Genomic DNA, 12,763 nt, shown 5'->3' with positions numbered 1-12,763 from the left:
ACCATATTCTGTAAAATTTACATTATGAAAAAAAAATTTAAAATATTTACATTTTTTTTTGTAAGATAAACTTGTTTTGATTTAATTTACAACCAGAAGTAAGAACACGCCGTAAAAACCCAGGTACATTATCTTTCAGTGTTTACAAATTAATCTAGACAAGAGGCAGCTACAAAGGGTGTCATGACTGTATCGAGAAGCAAGAACCAGCTCGCTAAGCTTCATAGAATTACACAGCAGATACCAGCATCAACCTGTGCACTTATAGTTTTATTCATTCCCAAGTGAAAAGTCCCATAAAAATCTGTATAGCTTCAATATTGGAACCTGCTCTTATAACCAATACGATCTCAATACTTACCAAAAGTGAGATTAAAAGTGCTGAAATTTAGCTATAGGATTATGCCTTAATGTTTATGCAGCATTACATGTAAATTCCAGGTAGGAGGAAAGAAACAGTCAAACCAATTATCGGTTCGGCTGCAAAACAGATTACAATAGAGATATCTAAAAAGTGTTAATATCGGCTTTAGAAACTGTAAAACGGTATAAAATGAGATTATATAAACCTATTGCCATACCAAAAAATGAGCAGTTTTATTGCTTTGCCCCGTTGCTAATTCATTACTGACGGCAAAGTGTTAAAAAGAAGCATCATTATTGCTTAATAGTAGAGCACAAGCTTCTCGGTTCTTAGTGTAATGGTGATTGTTCATTTGCAGCTACAAACAGTAACATGTAGTGGTTTAAGGTTATTTGCACAGCCCTTGGCTTCAATGGTAGGATGTTCCTTCTGACTGGCACATGATTAATCTGTTAGCGGAGGTACAAGCAATTAAGGGAATACATTTCAAAATATAACAGAGGTGCAAATTTTTCAGACCTAGGGCAGATACACATGTGGAGATTAGTCGCCCAGCGACAAATCACCTCTACTTCGGGCGACTAATCTCCCCGAACTTCCTTTCCCGTCGGCTAGAATCTAAACCACCGGAGGGATAGCACTTGGAGTGCTTCGTTTTCCGAAGTTGGCTGACGAGGACACTTCGGGTGACTTAGGAAAACTAACTGCTCAGAGCGCCATCCCGTCGGTAATTAAGATTCTAGCCGATGGGAAGGCAGTTCGGGGAGATTAGTCGCCCGAAGAAGAGGCGATTGGTCGCTGGGCTACTAAATCTCCCCGAATCTCCACGTGTGTCTCTGCCCTTATGTAAGTAAAAGCTACGAAGTGTGAGGAGCATTGCATAAATCTTAAATGAACCAACTCATTCGTTGCATAGGTGTTGCTATAATAATGTATCACTATAGATATATATTTATATATGAGTCTGAGCCACATTGTTGGTGTTGTTCACCTTTGAATTAACTTTTAGTATGGTGTAGAGAGTGATATTCGGAGACAATTTGCAATTGGTTTTCATTTTTTATCACATCTGGTTTCTACGTTAATTAGCTTTTTTTATTCAGCAGCTCTCCAGTTTGCAATTTCAGCAATCTGGTTGCTACGGTCCAAATGACCTTAGCAACCTTGCATTGATTTGAAGAAGAGACTGGAATATGAATAGGAGAGGCCTGAATAGAAAGAGGAGTAATAAAAAAAAATAGCAATAACTATACATGTTGCTTTAAAAAAACATTTGTTTTTTTAGATGGGGTCAGTGACGTCCATTTGAAAGCTGGAAAGAGTCAGAAGAAGGTAAATAGTTAAAAAAAACTATAAAAAATAAATAAAGAAGACCAATTGAAAAGTGGCCATTCTATAGCATACTAAAAATTAACTTAAAGGCAAACCACCCTTTTAAGTTGTAAATTCCTATAGCAGATACTTGTGCCAGTTGTTGGGTATCACTTGGGAATCAATGTTCCTGAGCCATTTGCTACGGGCACCAAAGTCTGCCATTGGCCACACGCTTCCCATTGCAAAGCAGCTGTTAGTAGAGAGGGGTGTTTGAAACATGTACAATTTTTCGGTATGTGTACGCTGGCTAGACAATTGTGTCCTATACCTATGGAACATGGATATCAGTTGGTTCATTGATTGGACAGGTTTAAACATTTCAACATGATAAGGAAGTGCAGGTGCAGCGGCTCCTTTTCACGTCCTGTTATCTGATCACTCAAGCCAACAGTCTGAACAGTGTGAATACATGAAAGGTGACTAAACCATGAGTACATCAGATACGGCCCCACCTTTATAGCATGGCACCAGCAACTTTATGAGTTTCCAGTTCAAGTGAACTGGAGGCAGCAGTGGTGGTTCAGGTGCTTCTCTGGTGGTAGAGAATATGCCCCATGTACCATAGCCCTTAGGGCAGACACACACGTGAAGAATAAATCGACTCCTCTTCGGGGCGACTAATCTCCCTGAACTGGCTCCCGCCAGCTAGAATGTAGATCGCCGGCGGTATGGCAAACAGTGCGCTTCGTTTTCCAAAATCACCCAAAGCTGCCTCATGAGGAAACTTTGGGCGACTTCGGAAAACAAATCGCTCCGAGGGCCACCCTGCCGGCAATTTAGATTCTAGGCGGCTGGGAGGCAGTTCAGAGAGATTAGTCGCCCTGTATCGGAGGCGATTTATCACCAGACAACAATCTCCCCGAATCTTTGCGTGTGCCCTTAGTGTTTGCTCACTGCAATTTTATTTTAGGGGAACTCCTTCTTCCAAACCAATGTTTGATAAAGAGGCCCCACATAACACAGAAACCCCTAATATATCCATCACAGTTATCTGTTTCTATAAAAAGTATGAATAAATGGCATTTTCTATGCTGAAATCCAGCTGTTTAACAGTTCTTCTCTTTCTGCATCATTTGAAATCCTGGCAGGGAAGGAGGGACTAAACACTGATGTTACAAATTGTAACAACTTCTCCACAGCTTACAGACAGCATGCAGGAACTACATAACCCACAATGCATTGCACTATGATGTTCTGTTCCTTATTGAAATCACGTGTGCAGGGAATTGTGGGGTTTGGAGAATGCAGGCTGAGGACAGATGGCTGTTGATACAAAGTAACAGTAGTCAGACAGCTCAGCAAAGTAGTCAGACAAATTAGGGGGCTAGGAGTAGGGAACTGTTCCAAACCATTAAAAATCTGCATATGTTTTAATTGATGTATATTGCAAAGTTGCTTGAAATTATGTATACTTTTCAAAAAGCTTAAGTTATGTTTGTGTGGAGTTCCCCCTTAAGTATTAAATGCATTTAGGGACCATCTTCTCACAGAATAAAAAAGCATGAATGGTTTGGATTTCTTGCACACTACACTATACTAAACTGATGGGGAGAAACAAGACGGGATCAATCAAGTCTTTTACAAACACAGTGAATATGGCAGCTCTCTGTTGACTGAATACAATTTGTATGTTTGCAACTGGGTGCCTGAGGTTGTTTTTTTTTTTTTTTTTTGTTGCAAGAAAGCAAAAGATTATCTATGCAGATTAGGGCACTCGTTACAGACAATGGCATGGGCCCCGACATCACTACAGGGCAACATAGTGCACTGGAAGCCATGAATGGACACGGTCACACAATCCCATCAATGCCATTGGTCTTGTTACTGGCAGCAGTGGCTATAATATTTGGCATAGCTACATTTTATTTAATAAATAAATAATATATAAAAATGCTAAAAGTGAAAGCTGAATGTGTCAGAGGGAGTCTTTTTGTATTTATTTTCTTATATATTCCCACATATTTTTCTGTGGCACCTTGGGGGTGTAATTGTGAGAGTGCCCAGGTTAAAAAGCTGCACTGTAAAATGAACTGGTTCTTGTGCAACTCGGAGGTCTGTTGTGCACATTCTGCGATTGCTGTTTTCTTCAGACTATCCCCCCCCCCATGACCTGCACTGGATCAAACATCCCAGGGAGGATAAACAAGGCTACATACCCAATGGCATCTTGTGCTCCACTTACCTTACAGCTCTGCAAGGCATAAATATCCCATTTAGTCACCATACACTCCTTACACAGGGGAATGTAGAATAAAGGGGACACAAGGGAAACACAGGCTTTGATAGTCTCAGTGTTCAGCTACCCTATTAAAGGAGAAGGAAAGGCTAAAATTAAGTAAGCTTTATCAGAAAGGTCTATATAAATACACCAGTAAACCCTCAAAGTAATGCTGCTCTGAATCCTCTGTCAAAAGAAACAGCATTTCTTTCCTTCTATTGTGTACACATAGGCTTCTGTATCAGACTTCCTGTTTTCATCTTAAACCTCCAGGGCTAGGGCTTGAGCATGCTCAGTTTGCTCTTCTCCCCCTCCCTCCCTGCTGTAATCTGAGCCCAGAGCAGAGAAACTCAGGCCGGATGTGATGTCACACCAAGCTAATACTGCAACTGCTATCCTAAACAAACAGAGAGCTTCTAGAGCTGTTTACTCAGGTATGGTAAAGCATTCAACAGAATAAATAGTGTAATAGCTTGCTCTATTGTGGCTAATCTATTGACAATAAACTGCTTTGGAACCTTTCCTTCTCCTTTAATGTGCTATACACAAAAACATTTGTTTGGCAACTAAGGGGAGAAAACACAAAGACAACACGTCCCTTCTCTGCAGGGATAACAAATCCAAAGCCTTTTACCTAGACTTTGGGGATTGTAATGGCAGCCTATTTATTGAACATCCCGTCTGAACTACAAATAGCTCTCCAGCAGGTTTTCCATTGGCTGCAGATACTGCATTTTTATTGGCTGCACACTTGACCTTCTAATATTGTATCAAGACCCAAGTTTCAACCTCCATTATCATACTGAGCAATTAGAGTAAGCATGAGCAGTCTGCAGCCCTCTAGATGTTGCTGCACTACAAATCTCAAGAATTCTACTGGTAGGATCCTGGGAGATATAGTTCAACAAAGTTCAGAAGGCAGGGGTTGTCCATTACTAACGTAAATAATGTAAAAGATACTTGTCATTGAACCAGTTACCAGGTGTTTGCATGGTATACATTCGTATATATAGCATGGGTCTGTATATGTAAGTTATGCCTTAATAGAAATGCACAAATATTGCCATAAAAGAATAAAAAAAAGAAATCATTTGTAACCACCATTGGAGAAAATTTCAGTGCTACATCATCATGTAGTAGATATTTCATCAAAACGAATCATTAAAAAAGTGCATTTTTTTTCATATTCTTAAGTTGGCAGCAAAATAGAAAGACCTTCTAAAATAAGTCAAAAATTAAAAAATATATATCTGTAATTAAAACAGCAATATGGAAGAGTTTTTCGATAAGTTAACAGGAAGGCTGTTCTGCGTAATATGTGATCTCACAAGGAATAAAATCAACATTCTGCCATGTATTTTCCTGCAAAAGAAAAATAAAAAAAGTTTAAGTTCTTTACACCACAGTCTAACAGTGTAGAGCAAAGCCTATGTGTATAGAGAGTGAGTCAAGTCATACTCCCATGGGAGGTTTCTAAGTGTGTGAACAGTATATATTATATAGTAGTATGAACCAGGAAAAGGCAGGACATACACTATATAACCAACAGTATCCTGACAGCCAACAGTTGGAACAGTCCAAACTTCAGTACAAGATTTATATGAAGGGAGGTTTTTATGGAGGCATTCCGTCCAACATTTAAAAATGTAAAGAGGGACAAAAACATGAGCCACACCCTCTAATTACCATGTCTATTTTAAAAAATTTGGCAAGTTATGAAAGTTTGAACCCCTTCTGTGAGTTTTAGGGCAATATTTTATGTGTTACAGCAGTTTTCTCAGTTCTCCCCAGAGACCTGCTTATCGTAAATAGTTACAAATGTATCCAAATGCAGCTACTGAGTGTTCTGTGCTCTCTGCCAAAAGGCCTCTAATTTTAATTGAGTTTCAGAAACTTTGTATCTTTTTCTGGAGATCAAAGAGAAACTCAGGAGGACCAATGGCAAGCAAACTTAAAGGACAAGGAAAGTTATACTAAAGAAGTAGCTAGAAATGTTGTACATTATGTTCTGGGATTTTGAATCAGCCCAAGGCAACCACAGCCCTTTAGCAGTAAAGATCTGTGTCTCCAAAGATGCCCCAGTAGCTCACCATCTTCTTTTCTGCTGATTCACTGCACATGCTCTGTGCTGCTGTCACTTACTGAGCTTAGGGATATCAAAATCAGATTATTCACCAGAAATAAAAATACTTTTTCCAATTACTTTCTAATTTATATTTGTAACCGGTTTTACAATATTGAAGTGTTAAGTTACATTTTTCACCTTCTAAAGCAGCTCGGGCAGGGGGGGGGGGTCACAGACTCTGTAACTGTTCTAAACTGATACTTTTAACTAATACATTTCTTATCTTTAGCCCTGCTGAGTAGAATCCCTGAGTTTCATTACAGGCAGCTGTTAGAATTAATACAATAGTTGCTAATATTCCACAGATACAGCTGAGAAATGTATCAACTAAATGTAACAAATTGTAACAGTTCAGATGCTCCTGGATCACTGAGCTGCCAGACTGAAACACTAGAGACACAAACATTAAACTTAAATTTTGGGAAAACAGTAAAAAATTAAAAGATGGAAAGCAAATGGAAAAAGTATTTGTTTATGGTGAATAATCTGAACTGAAAAAAGTGATTGGAAGGTAAACAACCCCTTTAAAGTTTGGTGGAGAAAGGATAAAGCTCACACTCCATAAATAAGCCACAGACATTTTCTTATTAAATCTTGAATTTCTGGGTGCTAGTTCACTGGTGTCCACATACACTAGGGTCAGACAGAAATCCAAAGGACAGCACTACAAGAGGCAAAAAAACTGCCTTTATTGAGCACTTTACAAAATAGGAATGTTTCAACCATATATACTGACATAGACTTGGGCTTTTTGTGCATAATATGGGCTCTAAACTGCTAAATAAGCTCATTTTAGCCATATATTGGAGTACCGTCATTTGGATTTCTGTTGAATTCTGCTAATTGTCTGGGACGGTTTTCCATGGTTTGGCCTAAGACACCTTATTAAAATGAAAGCAAGCTTTAAAGGAGAGCTAAACCCTAAAAATGAATGTGGCTAAAAATTCCATATTTTATATACAGAACTTATTGCACAAGCCTAAAGTTTCAGCTTGTCAATAGCAGCAATGATCCAGGACTTCAAACTTGTCACAGGGGGTCACCATCTTGGAAAGTGTCTGTGACACTCACATGCTCAGTGGGCTCTGAGCAGCTGTTGAGAAGCTAAGCTTAGGGCTCGTCACTAATTATCAAGCCGAAAATGAGGTTTGTCTGTTATATAAGCTGATGCTACAGAACTGATTATTTAATGCTGATGCTAATTGCACTGGTTTCTGTGCTGCCATGTAGTAATTATCTGTATTAATTACTAATCAGCCTTATATTGGAACATTTCTATGTGTACTGTATATTGTGAGTGGGTCCCTAAGCTCAGTAAGTGACAGCAGCACAGAGCATGTGCAGTGAATCAGCAGATAAGAAGATGGGGAGCTACTGGGGCATCTTTGGAGACACAGATCTTTACTGCTAAAGGGCTGTGGTTGCCTTGGGTTGGCACAGAATCACAAAACATCATGCACAACATTTCTAACTCCTTCTTTAGTTAGGTTTTAGTTCTCCTTTAAGGCAACAGTATACAGTGCTATTCCTGAAAATTCTGTTCTTTCTACTTTGAGGCAACATTTCAGGGAAATTCTGTTTCAGCACAATCATGCCCCCAAGCAAAAAGCAAGGTTTGTACAGAATAGATTTGCTCAGATGGGAAAGGAAGAATTTGACAGGCTGGCATGGAGCCCTGACCTCAACCATCTGACCCTCCCCATAGAATTTATGAAAATGTTCTATACTCTATGACTTTCTGGCCTCTGTGACTCGATATTAATAATCTTGACATATTGAACAGGCAGGTATTTGGATACTTAGCTCATATAGTATGCACTATGGTCTTACAACCCTGTGTTCTGGCTAGCCAAAATGGCAAGTCATATATAAATGCCAAGGATCCCTGTACTACCACATCATCTTAATACAAAGGCACTGAAGCATGACATCCTGGGTATATATATATATATATGTTTGTTTTTTGAGATATATATATATATATATATATATATATATATCAAAAAACAAACAAAAGTAACGAGAAAGAGCCCTCACCTGTGCCAAACCTCTTTTTGACTAAAGAGAGTCGATATCCGGTCCCGACCAGCTCAATATCAACGCCAGAGAGTGTACAGCCTTCACTAACAAACTGTACTGCAAGTGTGCTTGGGTTACTAGGTCCATCAGAAAGGTCAAATTTTGCCCTAAGAGATCCAGCTCCTATAAGACAGAAAAATACATAATGAATTTAATCAACACATGCTTAAAGTCCACCAATCATAACTAAAATCTGAAAGTTCAAGAAATACGATTTTTAAAACATTTAGAATTGTTTGTATAATGTAAATGATCAGCTCACTATTCCTTCTGCAAGGTCTCCCCTATCTCCACTGCAGTTCTAGCGGAGGCAGCCATCTTGGATTTCACTGGCTCCTCCTACCTATATCTTCCCAGCCAACTGCAGCTCTGAAATCTCGCACATGCTCAGTTGAAATTCCTTGTTGCTTATTAACCCTTCCAAGTGAATTTTCAAATCAGCCAAACCTCTGTGTTAGCTGCTGTACAGTAGTGATGCCACCTGCTGGAAGTTACTGTGTGCCCTTCATTTGCATATTAGCATCACCAGCAGGGGACAAGATAGGGAAATCTCCTGATACTTCTAGTGGAGGAGTTTACTAAAACAAGGCATTCTGGTAGCAGTGTTAGAATCTGAGCATGCTCCTGAAATTTGCATATTATAGTCTCTGTTATAGTCTCAGTATGGCCTCCCTCAGTGAAAGAACCCATTTGACAAAGTAAGGGATTTTTTAAAACCTGCAGTTTTTTTCAAAAAACTATATACAGTATGTAGTTTGATTAAACGTGTTTAGCTTGTACTGGTCAGATTGTTCATATGTGTTTGATTTTGGCTGTGATAGGTGCCCTTTAAGAATTACCTCAAAAGTATGGCTGCAGTGTGTATGGACAATGACCCACAATGATAAATACAGAATATATTCACAAGGGAATAAGCAAGCTATGCTTTATATCAACAAGCATGCGATTAAATCACTGTAAATGGTCCCTGCTGTTTTCTGTGTGTTTCTCTAAGGGGCACTTGAACATATAACAAAAATTGTTTAAACAACCCCCTTGCTGTGTAATTTGCTGTATTGTTGCTAAATCAAGGTGCTTGTGTATCTTCTGAGTGCTTCAATAAATCATATTAGCCAGTACACCGCCTGCTGGAGAGTCATTATGATCAGGCACAGGCTTTATAGTTAATTTTAGCTGGAGAAATATTTCAAGACTTACCTCCATTTTCAGATTTTTCGGAAATTACAGAAATTTTCCATAAGGCCTTCATTTGTTCTGCATTCCTAGAAAAAAAAAAGCAGCATGTTGTGATCTTGCAACATCTGAACACAACAAAATAATTGATACAAGTTTAACATTTTTATTTAAATATTGATGCTAAGAAAAGCTGGGTATAAAACACAATATAAAGGCCCCTTAGACAAACAGGTATGGGACCTGTTATCCAGAATGGGATCATTCATACCTTAAGTCTACTAGAAAACCATATAAACATTAAATAAACCCAATAGGCTGGTTTTGCTTCCAATAAGGATTAATTATATCTTAGTTGGGATCAAGTAAAAGCTACTGTTTTATTATTAGAGGAAAAAAAGGAAAGCATTTTTAAAATCTGGATTAATTAGATGAAATGGAGTCTATGTGAAACAGGGTTTCCGTAATTCGGAGCTTTCTGTTTAACGGGTTTCCGGATAATGGATCCGATACCTGTACTGCTACAGTGCTACTTTGTGTGTTTATTTAATGGCCTATAAATCCTTTTATATAAATAGATTGTAGCAGAGGGGGCAAATTTGCAGGGTCCTGTAGAGCTCTAGGTCCAATTATGTCCAGCAGGTCACACAGTAAGATATTTCACAATACAGTGGTTTTGTCCAAAATGCTTGGGACTTGGTGTTTTCCAGATACGGGCTCTTTTTCCATAATTTGGAACACTAGGCCTTAAAGGAGAAGGAAAGCCCAGGGCGCAAAACCCCTCCCCCCCTCCCCTGTGTTGCCCCCCCCTCCCTCCTCCCCCCTGGCCTACCTGTCCCCCTGGGCAAATGCCCCTAACTTGTTACTCACCCCTCTGCGCAGGTCCTGTCCACGGAGTTCACAGTCGCCATCTTCTCCCACGCGCGTCTTCTTCCTGCTCTGACCGGCGTCTTCTGGCGCATGCGCAGTAGGAACAGGTACCGGTACAGCTCTACTGCGCATGCGCCGAATGTCACGAAGTTTTCCGATTTCACTTCGTGACATTCGGCGCATGCGCAGTAGAGCTGTACCGGTACCTGTTCCTACTGCGCATGCGCCAGAAGACGCCGGTCAGAGCAGGAAGAAGACGCGCGTGGGAGAAGATGGCGACTTTGAACTCCGTGGACAGGACCTGCGCAGAGGGGTGAGTAACAAGTTAGGGGCATTTGCTCAGCGCGAGGGGTAGGCCAGGGGGGAGGAGGGAGGGGGGGCAATACACGGGAGGGGGGGAGGGGTTTTGCGCCCTGGGGCTTTCCTTCTCCTTTAAGGGGCAGATTTATCAAGGGCCAAATTGAAAATTAGAATTTTCTAATTTTTTTATGGTCAAAACTGTCAAATTTGACTAGGGAGTTATTCAAATTTGATTTGAGTTTTTATAAAAAATTCAAATTTGATTTTCAAGATTTATCATACTCTGGCCCTTTAAGAACTCAAATTCGACTATTCGCCACCTAAAACCTGCTGAATTGCTGTTTAAGTCAATGGGAGAGGTCCAGGGATCATTTTGAAGTTGTTTGCAGCCTTCCTGACAATCGGATTTTTATCGGAAAATTTGAATTTGAGTTTTCGGGTCGATTTAATTAATTTGAGTTTAAAAAATACGATTTTATCAATAAATTTCGATTGGTCGAATTTCGAATTTATGTGAGTTTAGGGGACTTTTTAAAAACGGACATGAATTTGAAATTCGACCTTCGATATAAGTCTCTTAAAAATAATTTAAACATGGATTAAACCCAATAGGATTGTTTTGCCTTGAATAACGAGTAATTGCATCTTAGTTGGAATCAAGTACAAGGTTTTGTTTTTAATACAGTGAAAAAGGAAATAGGGTTTGTCATATAGAGTATTTTCTATACATCTTTATGAGAAGCAGAGACAAAATGCATGGCAGTTTTTGACTATTACTGTCCATAGCTGTGTTCAGGCAGAAAACAGCAGCAAAGTGTCATATTAGCCTAAAGGATGGGAAAAACTCTTATACAGAACAGGATAGTATATAGAAGAGTCATAGCCTGTGGGGAAAAGCTCTTATACGGAGTAGAATAGTATATAGAACAGTCATAGGTAACCTGGGCCCTCCAGATGTTGCTAAAACAACAGAAAACTTTCCCCAATAGGCAAGATTTATAAGTGATAGATGTTTTTCTCACCATATTGCAGAGGGCAGGGACTGCATGCTTGTAACTCCTCCATCAACTGGTACCAGCACCTGTACATTAGACAAAGTGCTGGGCATAGCCATAGATTCTGGGTTGTACTTGTAGTCTAACCTGACATCGCTTGTACTTGAGGTACATTTCCAATAGGTGGCAAGATTTAGAGGAGTGGACTGGATTCCATTTGAGGAAACCTGAGAAATGATATACGTTAAAAATGAGTATTCAGTATAAATCAAGGAATCCCTCTCACTTTTAGGACAATTACCCTTACTACTAAGCAATCAACAATACCAATTCCGAAAAAATGTCAGCTTTGTCTTTTATTGGACCTTAAAGGAACAGTAACACCAAAAAATAAAAGTGTTTTATAGAAATGACTATAATGTACTGTTCCTTGCACTGGTTCAATTGGTGTGTTTACTTCAGAAACACAACTTTATTTATTACAAGTACATTAGAGGACATTATAGACAAATAGCAGGGGACCTTTTTACCCATAAAGTGGATCACCGTACCAGAGGCCACCCCTTCAGACTAGAAGAAAAGAACTTTCATTTGAAGCAACGTAGGGGGTTCTTCACAGTCAGGACAGTGAGGTTGTGGAATGCACTGCCGGGTGATGTTGTGATGCTGATTCAGTTAATGCCTTTAAGAATGGCTTGGATGATTTCTTGGACAGACATAATATCAAAGGCTATTGTGATACTAAGCTCTATAGTTAGTATAGATATGGGTATATAGAATTTTAATTAAAAGTAGGGAGGGGTGTATGTATGGATGCTGGGTTTTCATTTGGAGGGGTTGAACTTGATGGACTTTGTCTTTTTTCAACCTGATTTAACTATGTAACAACTACAGTTTATATAAACAAGCTGCTGTGTAGCCATAGGGGCAGCCATTCAAGCACAGGATACACAGTAGATAACAGAGAAGTTCTGAAGAATCCCTTTTTATTCAACAGAGCTTATGTTATCTGCTGTGTAACTTGTGCCTTTTCTCCTTTTTCAGCTTTGAATGGCTGCCCTCTTGGCTACACAGCAGCTTGTTTATAAAAACTATAGTAGTCTTTCTGAAGAAAACATGGCCTTGTACCAGTACAAGGCAACAATACATTATATCTTCAATACTCTGATTTTTCACGATTTTTTCCCGCAAACAAAATTTTCGGGAAAGAGTATTAATAAATAAGCCCAAAAAATCCAAGTGCCTTCTTACTATTATTATTCAGA

At 39.3% G+C, this 12,763-nt stretch overlaps 1 protein-coding gene across 4 annotated transcripts in view; it reads right to left on the bottom strand.

The window, feature by feature from the left end:
• Positions 1-4,624: 4,624 nt before the first annotated feature.
• The window catches only part of fcho2.S (FCH and mu domain containing endocytic adaptor 2 S homeolog), a 71,072-nt gene continuing 62,933 nt past the window's right edge, over positions 4,625-12,763 (bottom strand). For all 4 annotated transcript variants that reach the window (XM_041580495.1, XM_041580496.1, XM_018244413.2 and 1 more), the window contains 4 exons: positions 11,526-11,725; positions 9,358-9,422; positions 8,119-8,283; positions 4,625-5,318 (listed from right to left, as the gene is read on the bottom strand). In XM_041580495.1, the coding sequence (XP_041436429.1) occupies positions 5,296-5,318; positions 8,119-8,283; positions 9,358-9,422; positions 11,526-11,725 (453 nt within the window). In that variant the 3' untranslated portion in view covers positions 4,625-5,295. The remainder of the gene's footprint in view (positions 5,319-8,118; positions 8,284-9,357; positions 9,423-11,525; positions 11,726-12,763) is intronic.

Source organism: Xenopus laevis, chromosome 1S (genome assembly GCF_017654675.1).
Source record: "Xenopus laevis strain J_2021 chromosome 1S, Xenopus_laevis_v10.1, whole genome shotgun sequence".
NCBI classification, from domain to species: domain Eukaryota; kingdom Metazoa; phylum Chordata; class Amphibia; order Anura; family Pipidae; genus Xenopus; species Xenopus laevis.
This window is presented reverse-complemented; position numbering and strand designations above follow the sequence as displayed.